This window comes from Rhea americana, unplaced genomic scaffold, assembly GCF_003343005.1.
Source record: "Rhea americana isolate MKP2758 unplaced genomic scaffold, rheAme1 scaffold_472, whole genome shotgun sequence".
Lineage (NCBI taxonomy): Eukaryota > Metazoa > Chordata > Aves > Rheiformes > Rheidae > Rhea > Rhea americana.
The window spans coordinates 66403-85773 of record NW_028186615.1 but is presented as its reverse complement, the minus strand read 5'-3'; the positions used below and the strand labels follow the sequence as shown (position 1 = coordinate 85773).

Below are 19371 nucleotides of genomic sequence, written 5' to 3'. Positions count from 1 at the left end.
CATGGTGCCAGTACCCCATTTTAATATACTTACTTGTGCATCCACTTGCAGAGAATTTGTGTAGAAATTTTAAGATTGGCCTGAATGGACAATGAACGGGAATGTCAGGATGTGGAAGAATGAGAAGGAACAAATTGCAGGAGAAGGGCTATAAGAATGGGATATGTTGACATCACCTACACTAGCAGGTCAGCAAGATCCCAGCACGTACCTAAATTCCACTTCTCAGGATGCCCCGAACAAGGGACAAAGGACAGTAAGTAAGCCCTGCTGAGTCTCAGATGWGGGACAGAATGGAAAGATTGGTTTCTGTCAACTCTAATGGAAGACTAAAAAAGCACATCCAAACACAACACATGGCTGCGAGCCTAAGAAGAACCCAGGAAACATGGGGAGGACTCAAAAGCTGGCATTCCTCATCCTCTGTGTGCAAGGAAACCTGGGCACACATATGAGCATCTTGGTATCTGACTGCTGGTGAGACGGCTAGGATACACACACCTGTGTGGTGGTGACCATATGGGTATGGGTGCGTGAGCTGGTGAAACTCCCTTTGCTTCAAAATAATATCAGCTCCACTCCTACCTGGTCTCACCTTAAACTTTGCCACATTATTGCTAAATTGCTTTGACGCTGTTTCATAAACAGCAATTTTCTACTGTATTTTCCTATCTATGTGTCCAGTACTAAAGTCAAATTTGCTAGTCTATAATTTCCAAGATCCTCTTGGAATACTTCCAAAAACAGGCACCAGCTTCCATTACCACAGCACCAAGGCCAGTTTAAGATGATATGCAATGTATCACAGTGAATAATTTGGCTAGTTCATACTTAAATTCCTTCAGAAAACTTGTATTCTATGTATTTGTGAGAATTTATCAATTTGTCCTCAAATATCTTCTGCTGATACTTTAATTTGAGATAGTCCTTTACAAGAACCAAGAAAGGTTCTTGTACAGAAACTGCCTTAAAATCTTTCATGGTGAACCCCAGTGCAATAACTTAYTTGAAATTTCCGCCCATGGCTTCTTCCTTACAGAGTACTTCTATCATAGTGCAACTATTGAAAGCCCTAGAGACTTTCTGTTAGGCTTTCTCATTCTAGTATGTTTTTAAAAGGATTTATTATTGCATGTGCATTCTTATCAAGTTAGTCTTCTGAATGTTTTTGGTCTGCTTTTTGGTGATTTTATATTCATCACATCAGTGATAAAATTTACATGCTTTTTAATTTTCCTTTGCATACAATTTCCGCTTTTTGAAGTATGTCTATCCTGCTAAGACCTTCCTTTATGTTGAGGTTTACCCAGCACGGTCCTTTCAAAGTTCTTTTGATAGATATTTTTCATTTATTCTGAATTTCTAATAAAGTGTTTTTAAATTGTCTCCAGGTCACCTGCAAACAATCCACTCCTCTCACTCCTTCTACAAATTTTATTTGAATAAATATTTTTTTCTTTTTTCATTACCTCAAAGTAGATGATATTGTGTATGGACTCCCAAATGAGTACAGCCTCATTTGGCTTGTGAGCTCTAACCAGCTGCTCTGAGGAGTAATTATTTATATCATTTAAAAGTAAAGTCTAAATGGAAGGGTAAAGATGACTGTGGTTTAGGATTGAGTGGCAGAACTATAGACAGAGTAGGTAAGCCCAGGACTGGGTTACAAGGAGGCTGGCTGCAGGTTAGGACTGAGGGACACTGGAAAGCTCAGAAAAGGATTGGAAGAGAGTTCAAAGCTGAAACAGAAAGAAGATATGCTTTCAGACTGAGCTGAATCAGAACTGGCAAAAGACCATAGTGAGGACACTTCACAACAGAGCAGCACTGATACAGCTGAAGGTAGTCTCTGATGGGGGTAGAGAGACAGCAAGAAAGGTCCTCACCTTAGTGAAATTAAGGCATTTCCAGTCACGGATCTGCTCAGAGATGATGTGGAGTAATCGCCACACATGTTCAGACGCATCAATGACAGCCCGAGTCTTAGCTACAAAGGAGACATCAGTACAGTCACCTGTAAACACAAAACACAAGAATCAAGGGACTGTTGAACAAATCTCTGCCCCACTGTTTCCAACCCTGGCTGTCTCCTAAAAGCAGCAAACTGCCACTAGAGGAGAAACACACAACATAAGTTTAAGGAGATGAAACTCATTTTACTGGGCAGTGCCCAGGGCAAAGGGAGTTGCTTGCCCCAAAGGTGGGCATCAGCCACAGTAGACCAGAAAATGCAGGATCTCTTTGCTTTCTTGCCTGTGAGAATCATTTGAGAGCGACACAGTTCAGTCACATGGATGTCTGTAGTCTGGAGATAGAATTGTAGCTCATGCAGTTCTTGCCCAATGGTGCATGGATTCTGTGAGGGATCCAGGAAATGCCCTGACGTCACCCTGGCCAACAGCTCCTGCAGCTCCTGTTTGGTCTTCTGCAGGGACTCACTGAGCTCATCAATGATGCTGAAACGCCGGGAAATAATGAACTCTGACACTTTCTGTTGCTGGTATACAAAAGACTCCCAAGTGTCCAGAAGCTGAAAAAAAGATTCAAATACACATGAGAGAGGACTATGGGAGGAGAAATAAGGATCCAAACCATGGACAGGGGATAGACACAATGAGACAATGGACCACATAGTAGGAAGTATAGGACTGAGTGCAGAGGGCAATGCTCTATAGGACTGAAGACATYTTTCTGTGCTTGGGAAGGTTGGAAGAAGGGAATCCTAGGATCAGAACAGCACTCCCTTATGCAGTGCTGGAGTCTGAAGACAAGATATCTGACCTCAGTGCAGATTTACAAATGTGACCTAAGAGTAGAGGCTGGCAGCTGGTTCCCTCTTTGTACCTGCATTTGAGCAAAATCACACTTAAAAAGGTCATATGGGTGTCAATTCCTTTGATGTTTACTCTAATCATGTTGACTTTAACATCTTTGGCTTAGTACAAGGCAGGAAGAAATCGAAGACAAAAAAYGTATATAAGCTACTTTGGATTAAATAGAAGTCAGGGTCTCAGTTCACAGCAGAAGGTGGGAAAGACCACATCTATACTCAAAACTGTGGGGGAAGTTTAAGTTAGTTTAAGAACATGAAATGGGTATTTGGAAAAAGTTAGATCTACATAAGCTTTATATGAGAAACAGGAAAACAAGACTGTGTTTGCATTGGTTTTGCAAAGCTSTCGGAGCTGCTAAGCAGGGTTGACAAGAAGACTGCTGCATCTGTAGGGACAGCTGAAGCCACTGGAAAATGTCCTAATGCAGACAAATTTGATCTTCCTCCCTCCCATCATATAGCTCACCATAGAAAGAGCTTGCAAGCAATACAGTTGGGCTTCTGCAGACTCACACTGTGAATTCCTAGTGTTAAAGATCTTTCTCTGATGTCAGTGTGACATGCTATGCAGAACAATGCATTTCAGCTTAACAGACATAGGTTCCCTACTAATGGCTGGCTGTGGAATTATAAGTAAGGGTCTCAGCTCTCTTATCTGTAGTTAATATAACATGTCAGAATATATATAGAAGAGTTAAGGCCTCTTGTTATAGACTCAAAAATACAAACTTGGAAGTCTGTTCCAGACTTGCACTCAAAGATGAGCCTCAGTCAATCCAGAGGGATCCAGCTATTGTTTCTACTAACAATATATCTGAGTTAGTGGCAGCTCATAGCTTTTGACAAAATTACATGTACGCTAGCTAACATATCACTGAATCACAGAATCATGGAATATTTGGAGTTGGAAGGCATTTCTGGAGTTCCAGGCTAATTCCCCTGCTCAAGCTGAGCCACCTAGAGCAGGCTGCCCAGGACAGTGTCCAGTCAGGTTTTGAATATCTCCAAGGATGGAGACTCCTTTCTGGGCAACATGTTCATCCAGTGTTCATCCACCAATACATTAAAATCATACCTTTTTCACATAATGGAAAAACTCTTAGGGGATTGTGGGTTTAACTGGATTTTTGCTTTTTCCCCAGCTTAATTAGGAAGGCCAACTGATCCACTGAAATGCCATTGGCAATTCTTTTAAAGTCTTTACATCTGTGAGCATTCCTGTGAGCTCCAAACTGCCAACCTGCTAGATCTATGGTAAGCTAGACAATAGGGTATCTTAGTTTTCTTCTTAGCACGAGCTTATCTATGCTAAGATGTTTACTGATAATTTCTGGTATCGGTGCCAGTCTCCAGCTGGACAGGAATACAATTTTCTGGTTTTGCTTGTATCACTTTGTAAAATATAAAATTATCATTTTGCAGTTAGCCAGAAACTATGTAATAGTGTCTGCAATGCTCAGTGTGACATAGCAGTACTAACCTCTGGATAGAGTTCAGAAAAACAAGAAAGGGAAAAAAACAGTAAGCACAGCCCTTGTAGACTGTACAATGCTACTTCAGTGAAAGTATGACAGAAAGTGAAGTATCTGAACAAAAAGGCGACCAAGAAGAAAAAACTAAATGGCAAGTGCAGGAAACTATTCCAGTTGACCCCTCAAGAGCAGAATATGCAATTACACCTAGTGGTGAGGCTAGGATATAAAGTGGATCAAAAGTGTGACATCAAGGGGCTGCATGAGCCTTCAGACAAATAAATGCATAAAGCTAAYAGGAACATTTCTGAAGTTAGAAGGTATTGCTATCACAGAGTTAGATGGCATTCAGGAACTATTTGGACAAGACCATACTGACTTAGGTTTGTGTGCTCTGAGCAAGAGAAGAAGATCTCTTTGAAAGTTGCTTGTTACTGACAGTTTTCAGCAAACCAGCTCATCCTCCAGACATGTAAACCCTTTGAATCCTGTCCCCTGAGGTAGACTGCCATCACAGCAGAGCTCTAAGCACTCTGGGGATAGCTGCCAGGCCAGGAGGAATTACATTACATGACCTTTGGCAATGTCCTGTCAGATCTGAAACATCTTTGTGGGCTGGCTGGATCATAGCCTGAAAATGCACATTCTGAAGGCCAAAAGCAACACATAGAATGCTTTAACCCATGTAGGGAAAGACAATGAGGGCTACTACTCTCAGCTGACAGATGTTGAACTTCTTAGTCAGAGAAGGCCAGAGTCCTTCTGGACTTCTGTGGACAGTATGTAGCCTTCCTTGAGCTTTGTCAGGTGCTCCTCCATTGCTCAGCCTTCTTCTTCTGCAGGATGCTGTTAGAAGAGAGGGGGTTCCAGGAAGGGGACAGGGAATAGACTGGGACAGACTAGAAGGAATGTCATACTCTACTTCTTCCATCTCTAAAATCACTTGATTAGTACCAATGTCATTCCCAGGTTAGCAGTGACGGAACAAGTAGTTTTCCAAATGGGAGATCTGTGAGGTTAACAACTCTGACCAGCTTCGTCTTCTGCAGTGTGTGAGCGTTCAGAGACCTCCTCTTATTTCTCCACCTACACTTCAGCTCAGTCAGACTTACAGAGACTATGGTTCTTTGAGAACAGAAGTACTGGGAAATGCCTGTTTTTTAAATCTTTGTAAGTTTCATACTCTTCTTTCCTTTATTCTTCCAGGATTTCCCAAATGGGACAATGTCTCTGCAGCTGCAGTCTATGAACAAACAGCAGCAAAAATTCTTTTGAAGAGTACAGTCTAATGTTCTTACCCTAGACAAACCAGTCTCAGAAAAGAGGCACAAGAATCTCTCCAATAGCAAAAACTTTCACCCTAGATTTTCTCATACTGCAGTCCTTTACAGTGCGATGTTTTTGCTRGTAATGTGTCTGGAAAATTCATCCTTCAAAGGCATTATTTCTTCACTCAAGAGGTAATTTTTAAATTCTAGATTTATTCCTAGCCACAGATAATGGCAGAAATAACAAGCAGCCAAATAAAACCTGCTTTCTAACAAAGGCACGGAAAGTTAAATTACCAGTAGTAATCTAAGCCAGCTGACTGTGTACTTTGCCATCTAATTATACAGCATTTGTTTAAGAGAGAAGAAGTAGAGAGATGGTGCTTCTAAACTAAAGCTTATAGCTAAGACATTTTAAAATAGTCCTACTGAACATGTGCTTGGCTGAAGGCATCAGGGCAATTGGGACACAGGTGTCATATAGACAAAAAACAAGAAATGTACCAGCCACATGTATATAAGCTCTATGTAGGTGTATCTGCACACAAACAGTTTAAGAAACAACCTCATCTCTGCCTCTAGAAAATGATCATTAAAATATTAAAATAGAAAAGGAATCAGAGAAGATTGGATGAACATCAGTTTTATGAGTTCTAATAATAGCTATGTGTCACTAGACCCAGAATTTTTGATACATCAGTAAATCATAATTAATTTAAACTACAAATGGCCTCTCCCTGAGCAGAGCTGAAGACAGTGTACCTAAGACAGAACATAAGACAGTGTAGAGCAGAAGAATGCTGTCATACAGAGGAGTTGAGAGAAGAGTCAGTAGTTCGTATTTCCCCACGGTGGAAGGCAATTTAATGATATGGAATGGGAGCAGAGAAGGTAGGAAATGATCGAGCAACATCTGCAGGCAGATAGAGATCAGATGGGTTAGGCAGGATCCCAGGCAACACAGAGGCATGTCGGAGAGACCTGGCCAAGCCACAGGGATGGGCAGCATGAGGGCAAGCAGCAACCCAGTGTGAAAACAAGCCAAGAGCTGCCATTTGCAGGGAAGGCATTCAACTTCCCCTCAGCAGGGGGAAGGTACAGGACAGATGTCCCCRTGGGCAGTGCCCTGGAGAGCTCTGCTCATAGTGGGCACAGAGACAACGTTGCTCAGGGTCTGAGGAAAGGTAGTTTGGTGCCAACCTGATGCTTGGCAGTGCAGCCCTGCAGTGACTGCACAGCACAGGCCACTACAGCTTACCCAAAGTGCTGCAGAGGCAGGGACTCAGAAAATGGCCTGGGAATTCCAGGGGCCTGGAGAAAATTTTCTGAATATGTAAAGCAGCAAGACTGAGATTGTTACCTGAGCGGCTGCAAGGGAGAATGGGTGGCTGAAGCTCTGCTGGGTTCTTGGTGGGGTAGGACAGAACCAACTCCAAACTACTAGAATATCTTGGAGCCACATGCAGAACACGAAGTAGGCCAGCTGACAGCTGGATGCTCTCCTCTCTCCACACAGCATGCCCTGACAAGACCCTCACCGTGCTTTCCAGATTTTCCTCCTCTGGACTGAGCTGACGGAAGCACTGCCTGATAGCCTTGTTCAGCGCCTGCACATACTCCACCTTCTCCTGCAGCTCTGCCATCTGGCCCTGATACTGGTCCAGCTGCATGAAGAGAAAGTAACATCATGCATTCTGAACAGCATTGTCTCAACTTGCTGCCAAACTTCACCTCATATCAATCTGCATAACTCCACAGAAGGCTCTGGTCTCAGCTTCCCAACCTCGCTTCCAGCCATCTTGCAGTACACAGAGCTAATCCAGTTAATTCATTGATCATCCCTGTTTTCCTTTTGTGAAAAATGGTACAACCTGAAGGACTGTCATAGCAAAAGCAATAGATTTCTCCCATTCATCTTCACAGCAATCTCTTCCACTCTCCATTATGTCATTGCACACAAGCAGCATGCATTTCCCACATGTGCAGGAAATCTAGAAATTTTCAGGCTTATGTACATGCAGTATTTCAATTCTGCACATGCCAGAAGCTCCTCATATGCTGTGTGTGGACCCCGACACTAYGAAAGGAGGAAGGAAGGAAGACAGCCATGCACAAAAAGTAGCTGCATGTACTTGTACAGAGACTGACTGCAGCAGCAAAACTCTCTAGTGAATCTGAACAAACTAACTGCTCTGCTCATCCCATGGGGGATACATATTTGCTCATGTTTTTATATTCAGGGACATATGCATTTCTTTCCCCGCTTAGTGAGTGTATTCCACGATGAGAAAAGATTAAATGTCTTAACTTCACTCAAAGAAGCCACTTGAAAGCAGTTACATCTCATTGTTGACTTGGAAAGCAATTGCTTTACAAATAGTTGAGAACCATACAGCACTGAAGATACTGAGAGACTGTGCATATCAGACATCAACTTTGAAAAAAACAATTCCAACCCTGTATGCACTTCAGGGAAAACAGATGGTATAATATTAAGTCAAAACTTAGAGATAGGTTGGGCAAGGCAGACCTGGAGATTTCAGCCTGAAGAACAGGAAAGTCAATGTGAATTCAAAAATCTGACTGGGGAATTATCTCTGCTATTAATCTGAGCACAATTCTTGGTAAATGAATCTAGACTTCTTGTCTGATCTGCTGCTAAAAAGTTAACCTTTCTGTGGAAGTCCTTATGATGTCTATAACAGCAAATTTCCTATGCTAAATCAGGGAGAATGCTTTACTTCACTCTCATCCTTTCTACAAGCGTGTTCAGGGGTTGTGACATCTGGATTTAGTCCAGAAGAATCTAACAATTTATGCTATTTCAGAGCTAAGGAGAAGCTAGAAATTCAGAAGCACCCATTCAGCACATGCCATGCCTGAAGAAGTTATTAGCTCTGAAACCTGCTGCTCTCAGAGCCTTGTTGATAATAGCTATGAAATGGTGAGCGGAAGAAGGGAATAGTGTGGCTAGAACAGAGTAGACCTGCTATGATAATGTCCAACAATAAGATTAGGCAAATGGGACATTCTGGCCTTCCCAAGACAAGCTGTTGCTAGTTCCCTAACAGACTGACTGCTGGCAGCCCACGCACAGTAGAGCCACAGAGGGGGGAGATACACTGAGTACAAGTGCACTATACAGCACATGGGACTAGTCATACCTTCTGGGAGCACTTGGCTACCGTAAAGATGTCAGCACCAACATTTTGGTAGAGCTGCACTACATCACTCAGTTCAGAGATGAGGAGTTGGCTGTGGTGGGTTGTCTCACTCAGGAGCAGAGAAAGGATCTCTTCGGTAATGAAGACTAGCAAGGGGCCTGGCAGTGCAGAGAGCAGGCATCAGTGCATGGTCACACAGTGAAAAGGAAAAACAGGAAACTGCACTCATAACAAAGTGCTGCTGACACTGACTTCTGGGGGGTCAAGCCCTCTTGCCTCTTCCCTTGAAATTAGTCTGTGTGCAAGTGTCTATTCCTTGTGGGACTTGCCATTCATCCCCCATGATTTTCACTCCCTCCAATCTCTACTTTGTGTAAGTGCCTTTGTGCCTTGCACAAGGTCCATAATTCAACTTTGCAGGGTTCCCCTCCTCCACATGCCTCTCATACTTCCTTACCAGTCTGTTCTTGAATGTTACTGCAGTCCACAAAGAGCAGCCGGTTGCAGGTGATGATATTGGAGGGCACCTCTTTGATACGTTCTGCCCAGGCACGAAGCTGTGCAACCCTCCGAATGTAATCCTCAGCTGGCCAGCCCTTCATCAGCTCCAGCTCTGTAGAACTCCAGCTCTGTGCAAAGCTGTGGATCTCTGCCACCCACTTATRTTCCTTGCAGATCTCTTGGATCTCATTTATTGCTGCCTACCAGGATAGTGTGCAGAGTTTAGTCAGGCCCAGAAAACCGCCACAGTGCAGTGCCAGCCTATCTCCCTAGCCTTCCAAATATAGCTTCCTATCTTCAGAGTGACAGTTGACCACACAGCCTCATCAAAAGGAGAGGTATTTTTCATCGCAGGCCCTCCCCACCATCAGCCTCAAAGCTTGCTAAGAAAATCCATGTGATGCTGAAAACAGCCGCCTCATGCTCCAGAACCCATGCCTCACTCTAGCACGCACTACATGCAGACTGCCCATCTATATCAAGATGAGACACACAACTGGCTTCTTTTACAAGGCATGAACAGGATGTTGCAGCAATCCAGAGATAAGAAAGCTTTTTATGGCCAGACTTCAATAAACAAGCTGGGGTCTTCCTGCAGCAAAAGTAAATAAACTTTGCAAAAGGGCCAGAGGAGGCAAGGTAATTTAAACTGAGGCTCAGGGCAATAGTTCTTCTATAGATGACCAATGTCCACGAGCCTCCATTAAGATCAGACTCCACTTTATGGGGCTTTCCCATAATTTCATAGCCTGACTACAAGCAGGGGAATGGCTGTCTGGAGGAGCTGGAGACATCAAAGAACCTACGACTGACTCAGCTGTGAGTCTATCACTGCCATTCCTAGCGGCAACCACATCCTGCAGGAAGCAGATTCATCACTCAAAGAGACAGCAGTGGCATATAAAGAAGTGATGGTCTGGATATACCTGATATAACTGGAGTGGGCACAGATAAGGAGGTATAGGAAGCTCTAGGAAGGCTACCAAAAGGCTGTTCTGGAGATGTGTATCAGTCTCTTTTGTAGCTCTGTCCCAGAGAGAAAAGTGCTACCGTATCTGCTGACATGCTAACACACAGTAGGAAGATCTTGAGCCACAACTCCAGCTTTCATATTCACCTTCAGCAAAGCTCGTTGCTGATCAAAGGCTTCTTGGATGTTGTTGTCCATGTACAAGTCCTGGGACAGCTGGTCGCACGATGGCAGTGGACAATGGCTCCTCACCTGGTGTCCAGTCACCTTCAGACCCCCAGCAGCCTTTAAATCTGGATGAAGAACTAGCTGTGGCTCTTGGTCACATAATACCTCAGTAGACTGATGCCAAGGCAGTTCATTGGGGCACTGAAATTCCATATTTTCAATATTTCTTTTATTTGTTTTCCTAAGACCTGTGCAAAATTTAGAAACAGACACAAAGAAGTTTCAAGGCACCTGTAGCAAAATCAGGAGCAGGCATCTTCCTTCAACGCTAGTGAGCAAAGGAAATGTCCTTTCTTTCTCTGGTTTAATATCCACCTTCAGATAAAACCCACTGTGCCCTGGACTGCTTCTGTCAGCAAAGAGAGAGCAGAAGCAAGAAAGAGCACTAGTACAGTGCACTAGATGCAGAGGTACTTACTATCTGCCACTCCCCTGCATTTCTCTTCGGGACTCTTTTGGTSTCCACAGCTCTGCTCAGGATGGGTCTCTTGGTTCTTTCCCCTGCTCTGGGTCACCTAAGAGAAAGAAGAGTTAGARGTTTGCAGGTGCTTGAAGAAAAGCATTCATCATGGATTACTTTTCCTGAGGTATTTCCTCTCTCCAGTGTAAGGAATTGCATAACAGAAACCACTATCTTTCAGCAAAGCCATATAGACCCATTCATGCTACAAAGCATGATTACCCCTTCTACACACTCCCCAACCAGGAGAGCAATGACTTTCATCCTTCCTTAAGAACCCTATCACTGTTCCTACACTACCCATGGCAACTTGTTAGAAGTAATGATTTTTTTCAGATCTTTCCAGAGACACTGCATGTAAATGGCAACTGTTCCAACTCATGAGCACTGTGTTACCACTGCCTCATCTCCAATGTTTTGATGCTGGTGGAACAGTGGAAAAAGACTGACATAAGAATCAATTCTGCTTTTGTCTGAGGACATTTGCATGGGACATACTATGGGACAAGGAATCTCTACTAATCTAAATGCAACTGGCATAGCAAAGAAGGGTAACAACCAGCCTGAGTCAGAGATGCTAACCTGCAAGACAGATTCTATCACAAAATCCAGGGCTCCCATCAGGCAGCTTTCCAGCAGTTGACTAGAGGGATGGGGGACCAAGTGACTGTCAGCATCGAACACCAGGAGTACTCTGAGAACAGCCTTCCGCCTGATGCCATCTGCCTATGTGGGAGAGAAAGCACAAACAAGGCTGGAAGGAGAGCAATAAATGGTTCTATGGGGAAGCTTCTCTCTGGGAACTGTGTGGATAATGACCCTAAATCTTCTAATAGGAGAAGAAGGAACCAGCAAGGTGTCCAAGGCACACAGTTAGATTCTGGATGGGTGAGGTATCCTTCAGTCTGTAGATGCTGCACAGCCCTGTTTTATAGTGTAACATTTTCTAGGAAGTCGAACTAAAAGGCAAAGAAGCACTGTAAAGATGAACACTCAGAAAGGTACTGGGTTCACTGGCAGCATGGCTAGTAGAGTCTCTGGGCTGAGCTGGATGGGATGAGATGATGGGATCATTTGATAAGATGAGTCAAAGGTCCCTCTGAATTCAAATCCTGTGACCAACAAATAGCAGAGCTCCAACTCCCTCCTTACCTGCAAGACATTGCTGACAAATGCTTTGATCTCCTCCTGCACAATGGAAACCAAGTTTTGGCAGATCAGGAAGTTTGCCAGCTTTGCCAACATACCCAGACGCTGCAGCCAGGATTCAGCTTGCTGCAATCTGTTTTGTAGGCCCTCATAGTGCACCCTCTGCTTATACAGAGACTCTTTGGAAACACAGAGTCTGCAGCCCTGCACCTGGGTCTGCAGATCATGCACCATCTTGTAAGTGTCATCTCGCACCTGTCCAGAAACCAAACACAGCAGGACTGAAGTCAGTTATTCCAGTCATCATTCAGGGGTTCAGAAAGGAACAAAAAGCACTCAAAGAGAAATCCCACTCCCTCCTTTTATCAACCCCATGCTGCTAAAGAGACCCAAAGGGATTAGGGCTCTTTCTCTTATATTTGGGGGAAGAAAAGGAGTATAGAAGAATATAGAGCATAGTTTGCTAAATACTTTTCTTAAAAATATTAAGAATATTGGATGCAGAGCACAGTGATCTGCAGCACTTGAATTTATGATTCCTCACATCGGAGGAAAGGAGAAGCCTAGGATCTTTATAGCTGCCAGGTCAGGGAAGAATGCAAAGGTCACCCTAGGGCTCCAGCCCACACTTACTAACTCAAGTATGGATGAACAGAGGACAAAGAATCTCCTGAGCAGGCTTTGGGCATGTCTATTCTCTTGCATTATTTTCTCCTGCAATCCAGGAAAGCTGTAGCACATGGAGTTATCCTGGGGCAGCCAGTGCACAGATTGGAGYTCCTGCAGGAGTCTGGGGAGGACAGAACATATCACAAGTCTTCTCATGCCTGGGCACACTCTCAAGCATTCCAGGAAAGGAACAAGAGCATAATGCTCTGAAAGGGCACTGCAAAAATGGTTCCTTGCACAGCATCCCATGGCTAACTGAATAGGGCATGAGCGCTGGGGCCCTGTTCCCTACTCCAGAAGAACTGATCCAGGAGAGACACAGGACCACAGGAGGTACATACTGGGGAGAAGGCTGCACCCCTTAAGACCAAAAACAGCAAGAGGCATAAGAAGAAAGTTTCTCAAGAAAGAACACAGGTGAGTCTRAAAGCAGTTCATTCACTCATAAGGATGTGAGCCCTCAGCTCTCAGCTGAGATCCCAGGGGATRAGAACACAGGGGCTTAGACAGGAGTCTGCCATCAGCTGGGCTCTGGGCAGAGCAATGCTCTGCAGTCAGATTCCAGACAAAGACAGGGATGAAACCTAAGCACGTGCACACTCACCTGGAGATGTGGAGCAGAGCTGCCGCAAAGTGGGGAACAGCCAAAAGCAGACAGCTGTTTAGGGCTTTTCGACACTTCTGCAGCTGACGGCGCTTCATGTTCTTCCACCAGCTGGCAGTGACAGACAGTGCAAAACTTAGAGCTATGCCTTGGCAATACAATAATAGGAGGAGGGAGCAGCCCAGGAGGCAGGATGAAGAGCCCATCCCATGCAGCAGCTAAATGTCACTGGCCTGCTCTAATGAGTCCTTCCCATTCATTTGCCCAAGCTGTATCCCCCTCTCCTGCCAAACAGATCCAGGCATCCTCCTGCAGACACTCTGCGGAGAGCAGGATTTTTTTGTAATTCCCATTTGGTGTCAAAGAGAGAACTTCACTTGCATCACTCACCTAGCAAAGATTTTGCGTTCGAGGCAGTGCTGGAAGAAGGGAAAACAACAGAGCAGCTGCCACAGCATTGCTTCTCGGTGCCACTCTGCTAGTGTCATGATCTTGGCTCCATCCTCAGGCTGCACATGTAGTACTCCAAATGATGAGAAGACGTAGTGCTGAGATTTTGCCTTGTGCTGGGGAACCACTACCAGGTCATAGGGTCTGCATGGTAAGACACAGACGCGGGACACATGGGTTGACAGCACTGCTGTTCCTGCTCTTATGTTGGCAGGTAGGACCTGCTAGCTAGGGAAAAGACTTAAAACAGCTTCTTGTCAGTGTGCACGTATAAGAGTAAGATCAAGGATGCAGGCCACTGAATTGCTTGTAAGAATGTGTGTGAGAGGTAAGTTTCAGAGTGCATGTATAAAATTCACAGATGCTCTAATCAGAAAGAACTGCTCTGATAAGCTAGCCTGATCTCCTGCATACAGGTGTTGTAGTATTTTTCAAGAAATTTGAGATTAAAACATCTGTTTTAATTTAAAAAGAACAAAAGAAGATAAACTAGAAATAGTAGTAGTGAGCCAGACCTTGGCTACAGCTAAATGTACCTGGGAAAATTCTCCTGACACACAGATCAAATGGCAATGAATAGACAGCATCCGCAGTATTAAACTTCGCTCATCACAAGAGGGTGGCCACACTGAAAATGCCTACTAGACTGGCTTCTTGGCCTGTTTGGTATTCATCAATGATAACCCAAAGTTGTTTGGGAAAGAGCTACGTGGCATAGACCAAACTGTACCAGGGACCATATAAAAGTCAAGTAGCATAGACAGCCATATTCCTGAGCCTGGTAATAGTTTCTGGTATTGTTTAATGTGCAAGAAGAGATGTAGTGTCAATGTCTTTTTAGCCCAGTACCTATCTCCAGTGCTAGTCAATAGCAGATGCCTGTATAAGAACTGGACAAGCACACACTCCTCCCAGATATTATCCTGGCCCCCAGTGGCTTGTGATTCACTGATTTCTTGAGCCAGAGGTCCTACATCTATGCTTAGTAGCCCTTGATGATTATTCCATGGATTTAGGTACCTGCTTTTTTAACTCATTCAAATTTTCAGCACCCACCACATCTTCTGGCAGGGAGTTCTTCAAACCCCTTGGACCCCTTCAAATGCCCTGTCCAGCTGCAGAGATGCAGCCACTCAGTCCTCTCTCAGACTGATGCATTGCAGATCCCTGAACTCCCCATTGCCCTTCTCTGTTCCTGTTTGAAATGGGGAACTGGACCTGCAAGTAGTGTTCACAATGCAGGTGAACCAAGGACTGACACACTACCATAATCATGTTCTCTGCTTTGACCTCTGTTCCTTTCCTAATAACTCCTAACACTTGATTTGCATTTTTTTTCTACTACCGAGCTAACATTTTTATGGACTTGTCTAATCACAACCCAGCAGTTTCAGTCCTGAGTAGAAAAGTTCACCTCAGAGCCCAGTATCTTAACTGAAAAGTTAAAACTGTTTTTCTCTCCATGCATCACCTTTTATTAATCACAATTAATTTTATTGTCCAGGTTACTGGCCAGTCACTCAGTGCCATAAGGCCCTAATAAAATTCTCCGCAGTCTCCCAATCCTTCTTTAAATATGTTGGAAACAGTGTCATCAGCAAATCTTCCCCCTTTCCAGGTCACAGGGGAATGCACTGGTSCACACAGGCCAGAACAGATTTCTGTGGCTCTTCTCTTGTGACCCCCTTGACTTCTCAAAGCTAAACATTTATGTCTACCCTTCATTTCTAATCTTTAATCATGCAAAGAACTTTTGCTCTATTATTCCATATCATGTCAGTTTCTTTAAGACTCTTGTCACTGAATCCTGTAATTCAGATCTTTCTTCAACTGTATTTTATTAATTCTATTCTTTTGAGTAGCAAACAGCTAGTTACCGGAAGTGTCTGCTGGGGGCAACGTTTAGGTAGGCACAGTCGATTTTTCCCAAGTCTCTGCTTCTCATGAAAGTCTCACATGCTTGGAGGCCAGTCAGGGACAGCTGAGATGAGGCATCATCTTCTTCCAAGCCCTGCAGGACAGCTCCTGTAGCCTTTTTGCCTATACCTGAAAGTGGCCTGAAATGAAAATGAAAGGACTGCAGGAAAATGCCACACACAATCACAGAATGGTTGAGGTTGGAAGGGACSTCTGGAGATCATCTAGTCCAACCCCCCTCCTCAAGCAGGGTCATAGAGAGCATGTTAGACACATACACATTTTTAAAAAGCTATTCTGTGACATGAGATCAAAAGAAGGCAGCTGCACAGACATTCACTCCTCTTAAGGCCAGAAAAAGTCCTTTAACTCTGTAACAGATTAGAGAAACAGGCTCACAAAACTGGAAGAGCTTGGAACACCTGGGAAAAAAAATCTTCCCAATTTTTTGGACATCCTTCCAAGTGACTACTTAGATTGAGCTGTCTCCCATAGCTGCAGCCATCTGTGCAATAGCTTTTTAGTTAGAATCACTGAACATCTGCCTCCTGTGCTCCTACTCTATCTGCTATAGACTGCTCCATAACTTATATGTTCAAAAGCAAAAATCCCAAGGTGCAACTACAGTTACTGCACAAAGAGATTTGCAGCCTACAGCAGGGGATTTGTTAAAATAAATATCCTCATAATCTCAGGACTTGGACCACACTATAGTGAGAAAAAAAGTCCTCAGTGATCTCTGCCAATCTAATCTAGGAGAAATTTTTGTCCTGATCCCAAATCTGATCTTGAGTGCATCAACAACAAACACTAATCACAAAATCACAGAATCTCAGAATCATAGAATGGGTAGGGCTGGAAGGGACCTCTGGAGATCATCTAGTCCAACCTCCCCACTCAGCAGGGTCACCTAGAGCATGTTAGACAGGGTTGCATCCAGGCAGTCCTTGAGTATCTCCAGAGAAGGAGACTTCACAACCTCTCTCAGCAACCTGGTCCAGTGTTCTGTCACTCTCACAGGGAAGAAATTCCCCCTCATGTTCAGGTGGAACTTCCTGTGCTTCAGTTTCTGCCCATTGCCTCTTGTCCTGTCACACGGGGCAACTGAAAAGAGTTTGTCCCCRTCCCCTTGACACCCTCCCTTCAGGTACTTGTACACATTGATCAGATCCCCCCTCAGTCTTCTCTTCCCCAGGCTGAACAGGCCCAGCTCTCGCAGCCGTTCCTTGTAGGGCAGGAGCTCCAGCCCTCTGATCATCCTCGTAGCCCTACGCTGCACTCTGTCCAGTAGCTCCATGTCTCTCTTGTACTGGGGAGCCCAGAACCGGGCACAGTAAATGACACCTAATGGTTCTTAGGATTCCATTTGATTTTTTTTTCGAATGCATGATAAACATCTGGTCTGGACAGAGTTCCCAGAACTCTGCCTTTCGTCAGTTACAATAGATGTGTTCCTTGGTTTGCATAATTCCCATGTCCATGATTTTTTGTGTGTGCTATTACAGTTCATTTTATTTCTGCTAGTCTAGCTTTCAGAATCATCTAATATATAATGACCTGCTTCTTCCCAGTACTGACAGCACTACCTCTGTCCTCTCTGCAGATTTCAAGAGTTTGTGTCTCATTGTCCCACTAAGTTCCTGCTGAATTTAATCCATTCAGTTAAAATGCATTGATCTTAAAAGAATTATCTAAATAATCTCTGCCAGATCTAGACTGTTATGTTCAAAATCCAACAGTGTAAATAACTGCCATCTCTGTTTCAATTTTTATACATTTAGTGTCCACAGCCTGCAGCAGCAATAAGACAGAGAATTTCACCAACTTATCTGAAAGGCCACTCTTTGAATATCCCATTGCAATTAACTCTTATGTAGTGATGTCAGTTTGAGCACCAGAATGCTCACAGGGAGAAAAGCTAGAGAAGMTAAGAGGTCAGAGAAACTTCCATTGCAGAGAAACTATTTTTTGATTGCAACCCATAAAAGCAAACCAGAAACTGGAAAAACATGAGGGCCTCATGCTTCCTTGAGCACACTGGAGTGTCCATACCAAGAATTAGAGGCAGGAGGCCCAATCCACTCCTCTAGTGTGCTGAATGAGCTCCACCAGAACCACATACCTCTGCAGCTCCTGCAAGGACATTTGTGATGATGTTTTTGCTTGATCTTTTGTTTCCCTCTCCAAGACAGATGGGCCAGGAAGTTCTGTGAGGACTGGCCCTGAGCCACTRAGCAAGAGCCTGTCTGAAGGCTCTGACTCCCTGACTCCTATATCCAGCATCAGACGAGCCTTGGGAAAAACATCACCTACAGCACCTAAGATATCTAGGTCAGAGACCAAGGCTTGACTGTTGTGATATTGCTGGCAGAGGCTCTTCAGCAAGGGCAGCAGCTCCTTGCGGCCAGCCAGCTGCTCCTGAAAGGGTCTGAGCAGCTGCAAAACATAAAGTAGGTGCAACCATGACCTTCGACTGCCTGTCTTCAGTACCATCTTAAACACAACTATGACTTCAGCTACAAGAGTATCCAAAAGCAGGAGGTCAGGTCTCCCCGACTGCTGGAGCTGGGCTTCGAGGCACTGGCGGAGAGCTTGGGCCCAGCCATGTTTCACCGGCTGGGAGCAGATAGCCTTTTGAGCACCTGCAAAAGATAAGGGCCAGAGTCATAACCAAAGGCACAAAAAAGAGGCAGCCAAAAGGAATGATGATACAGACCCACCCAGCTGGGTGAGGGGCCAGCTAACCCCATGCTCTCCTGAGCAGCCAGTAGCAAATGCTCAGAGGATAGTGTAAGAAACAGGGCAAGTACAGTTCAGCCTGTTCCCTGGCCTCTCTCTTCTACACAAACACTCTGCCTCAGCAATGACTGGCTTAGGGACTTCCTAGACCATCACTTTTAGCAGTCACCAGTAAATCTATCCATTACAAGGTAGTCCAATTGCTTTATTAAAGCTTTACCTTTTCAGCCTTAACATCTTATGGTCATGAATTCTTCAAGACAGTAATACAGAGCATAGAAAAAGCACTTCTAAAAATAATGTGACAAGGGAGGGAGGTATTCCACACCTTTGATCATTTTCCTTGATGCTACTAACTTTTTGTGGGGATGGAGGGGGCTGGGCAGGGCCTGGGAGTACCCACAGGCCTTTGCAGCATCACTGGAGCCCCTGACCCAGGCACTCTCTCCCTGGGGCCAACGAGTGCTATTCCAGCTCAGGCCCTGGCCTTTGCAGGAGCCATTTCACAGGTATCGTTGTGCCTTGTCCTGCCCCACTGGATCCTGACTCACTGACTAGACTTCCCAGGTGGACCTGGACCACCTTGTCACCCTGCGTTGGAGTGCTGACGSCCAGCGAGATCTGTCCCTGCCACTTGGGCCCTACTTGGGTGCTCTAGGACTGGACCTGCGAGCACTGGGGCCACCAGCTCCAGCCTGTCCACCCACGGGGAGCAGCACTTGCTGTTGGCAATGCTCCAGCAAGTGGGGGCCTATGTGGCACCAGGGCCTTCCACACCCTGCCCAAAGCTGCCCACGTTATGTCAGGTATGTCTTGGCCAATGCTGCGTGACAGTCCAATGCTGCAGAGTTATTCARCCTGGCTGCAGAAGGACATGGCCCACCCTTGCGGGACATGGCCTGGCCACTGAGGAACACATTCCTGATGGGACATGTGACACAGGACAC

The 19371-nt window shown here is 44.8% G+C and overlaps 1 protein-coding gene across 1 annotated transcript in view; it reads right to left on the bottom strand.

Moving 5' to 3' along the window:
* DNHD1 (dynein heavy chain domain 1) overlaps positions 1 to 19371 on the bottom strand; it is a 59348-nt gene that overhangs the window by 38463 nt on the left and 1514 nt on the right. Inside the window, exons 2-13 of the mRNA XM_085316565.1 lie at positions 18176 to 18327; positions 17999 to 18121; positions 15646 to 15845; positions 13709 to 13912; positions 13319 to 13429; positions 12679 to 12835; positions 12049 to 12300; positions 9195 to 9438; positions 8738 to 8895; positions 7112 to 7237; positions 2254 to 2530; positions 1887 to 2014 (exon numbers count right to left, since the gene is read on the bottom strand). Coding sequence (XP_085172691.1) covers positions 1887 to 2014; positions 2254 to 2530; positions 7112 to 7237; positions 8738 to 8895; positions 9195 to 9438; positions 12049 to 12300; positions 12679 to 12835; positions 13319 to 13429; positions 13709 to 13912; positions 15646 to 15845; positions 17999 to 18121; positions 18176 to 18327 — 2132 coding nt within the window. The remainder of the gene's footprint in view (positions 1 to 1886; positions 2015 to 2253; positions 2531 to 7111; positions 7238 to 8737; positions 8896 to 9194; positions 9439 to 12048; positions 12301 to 12678; positions 12836 to 13318; positions 13430 to 13708; positions 13913 to 15645; positions 15846 to 17998; positions 18122 to 18175; positions 18328 to 19371) is intronic.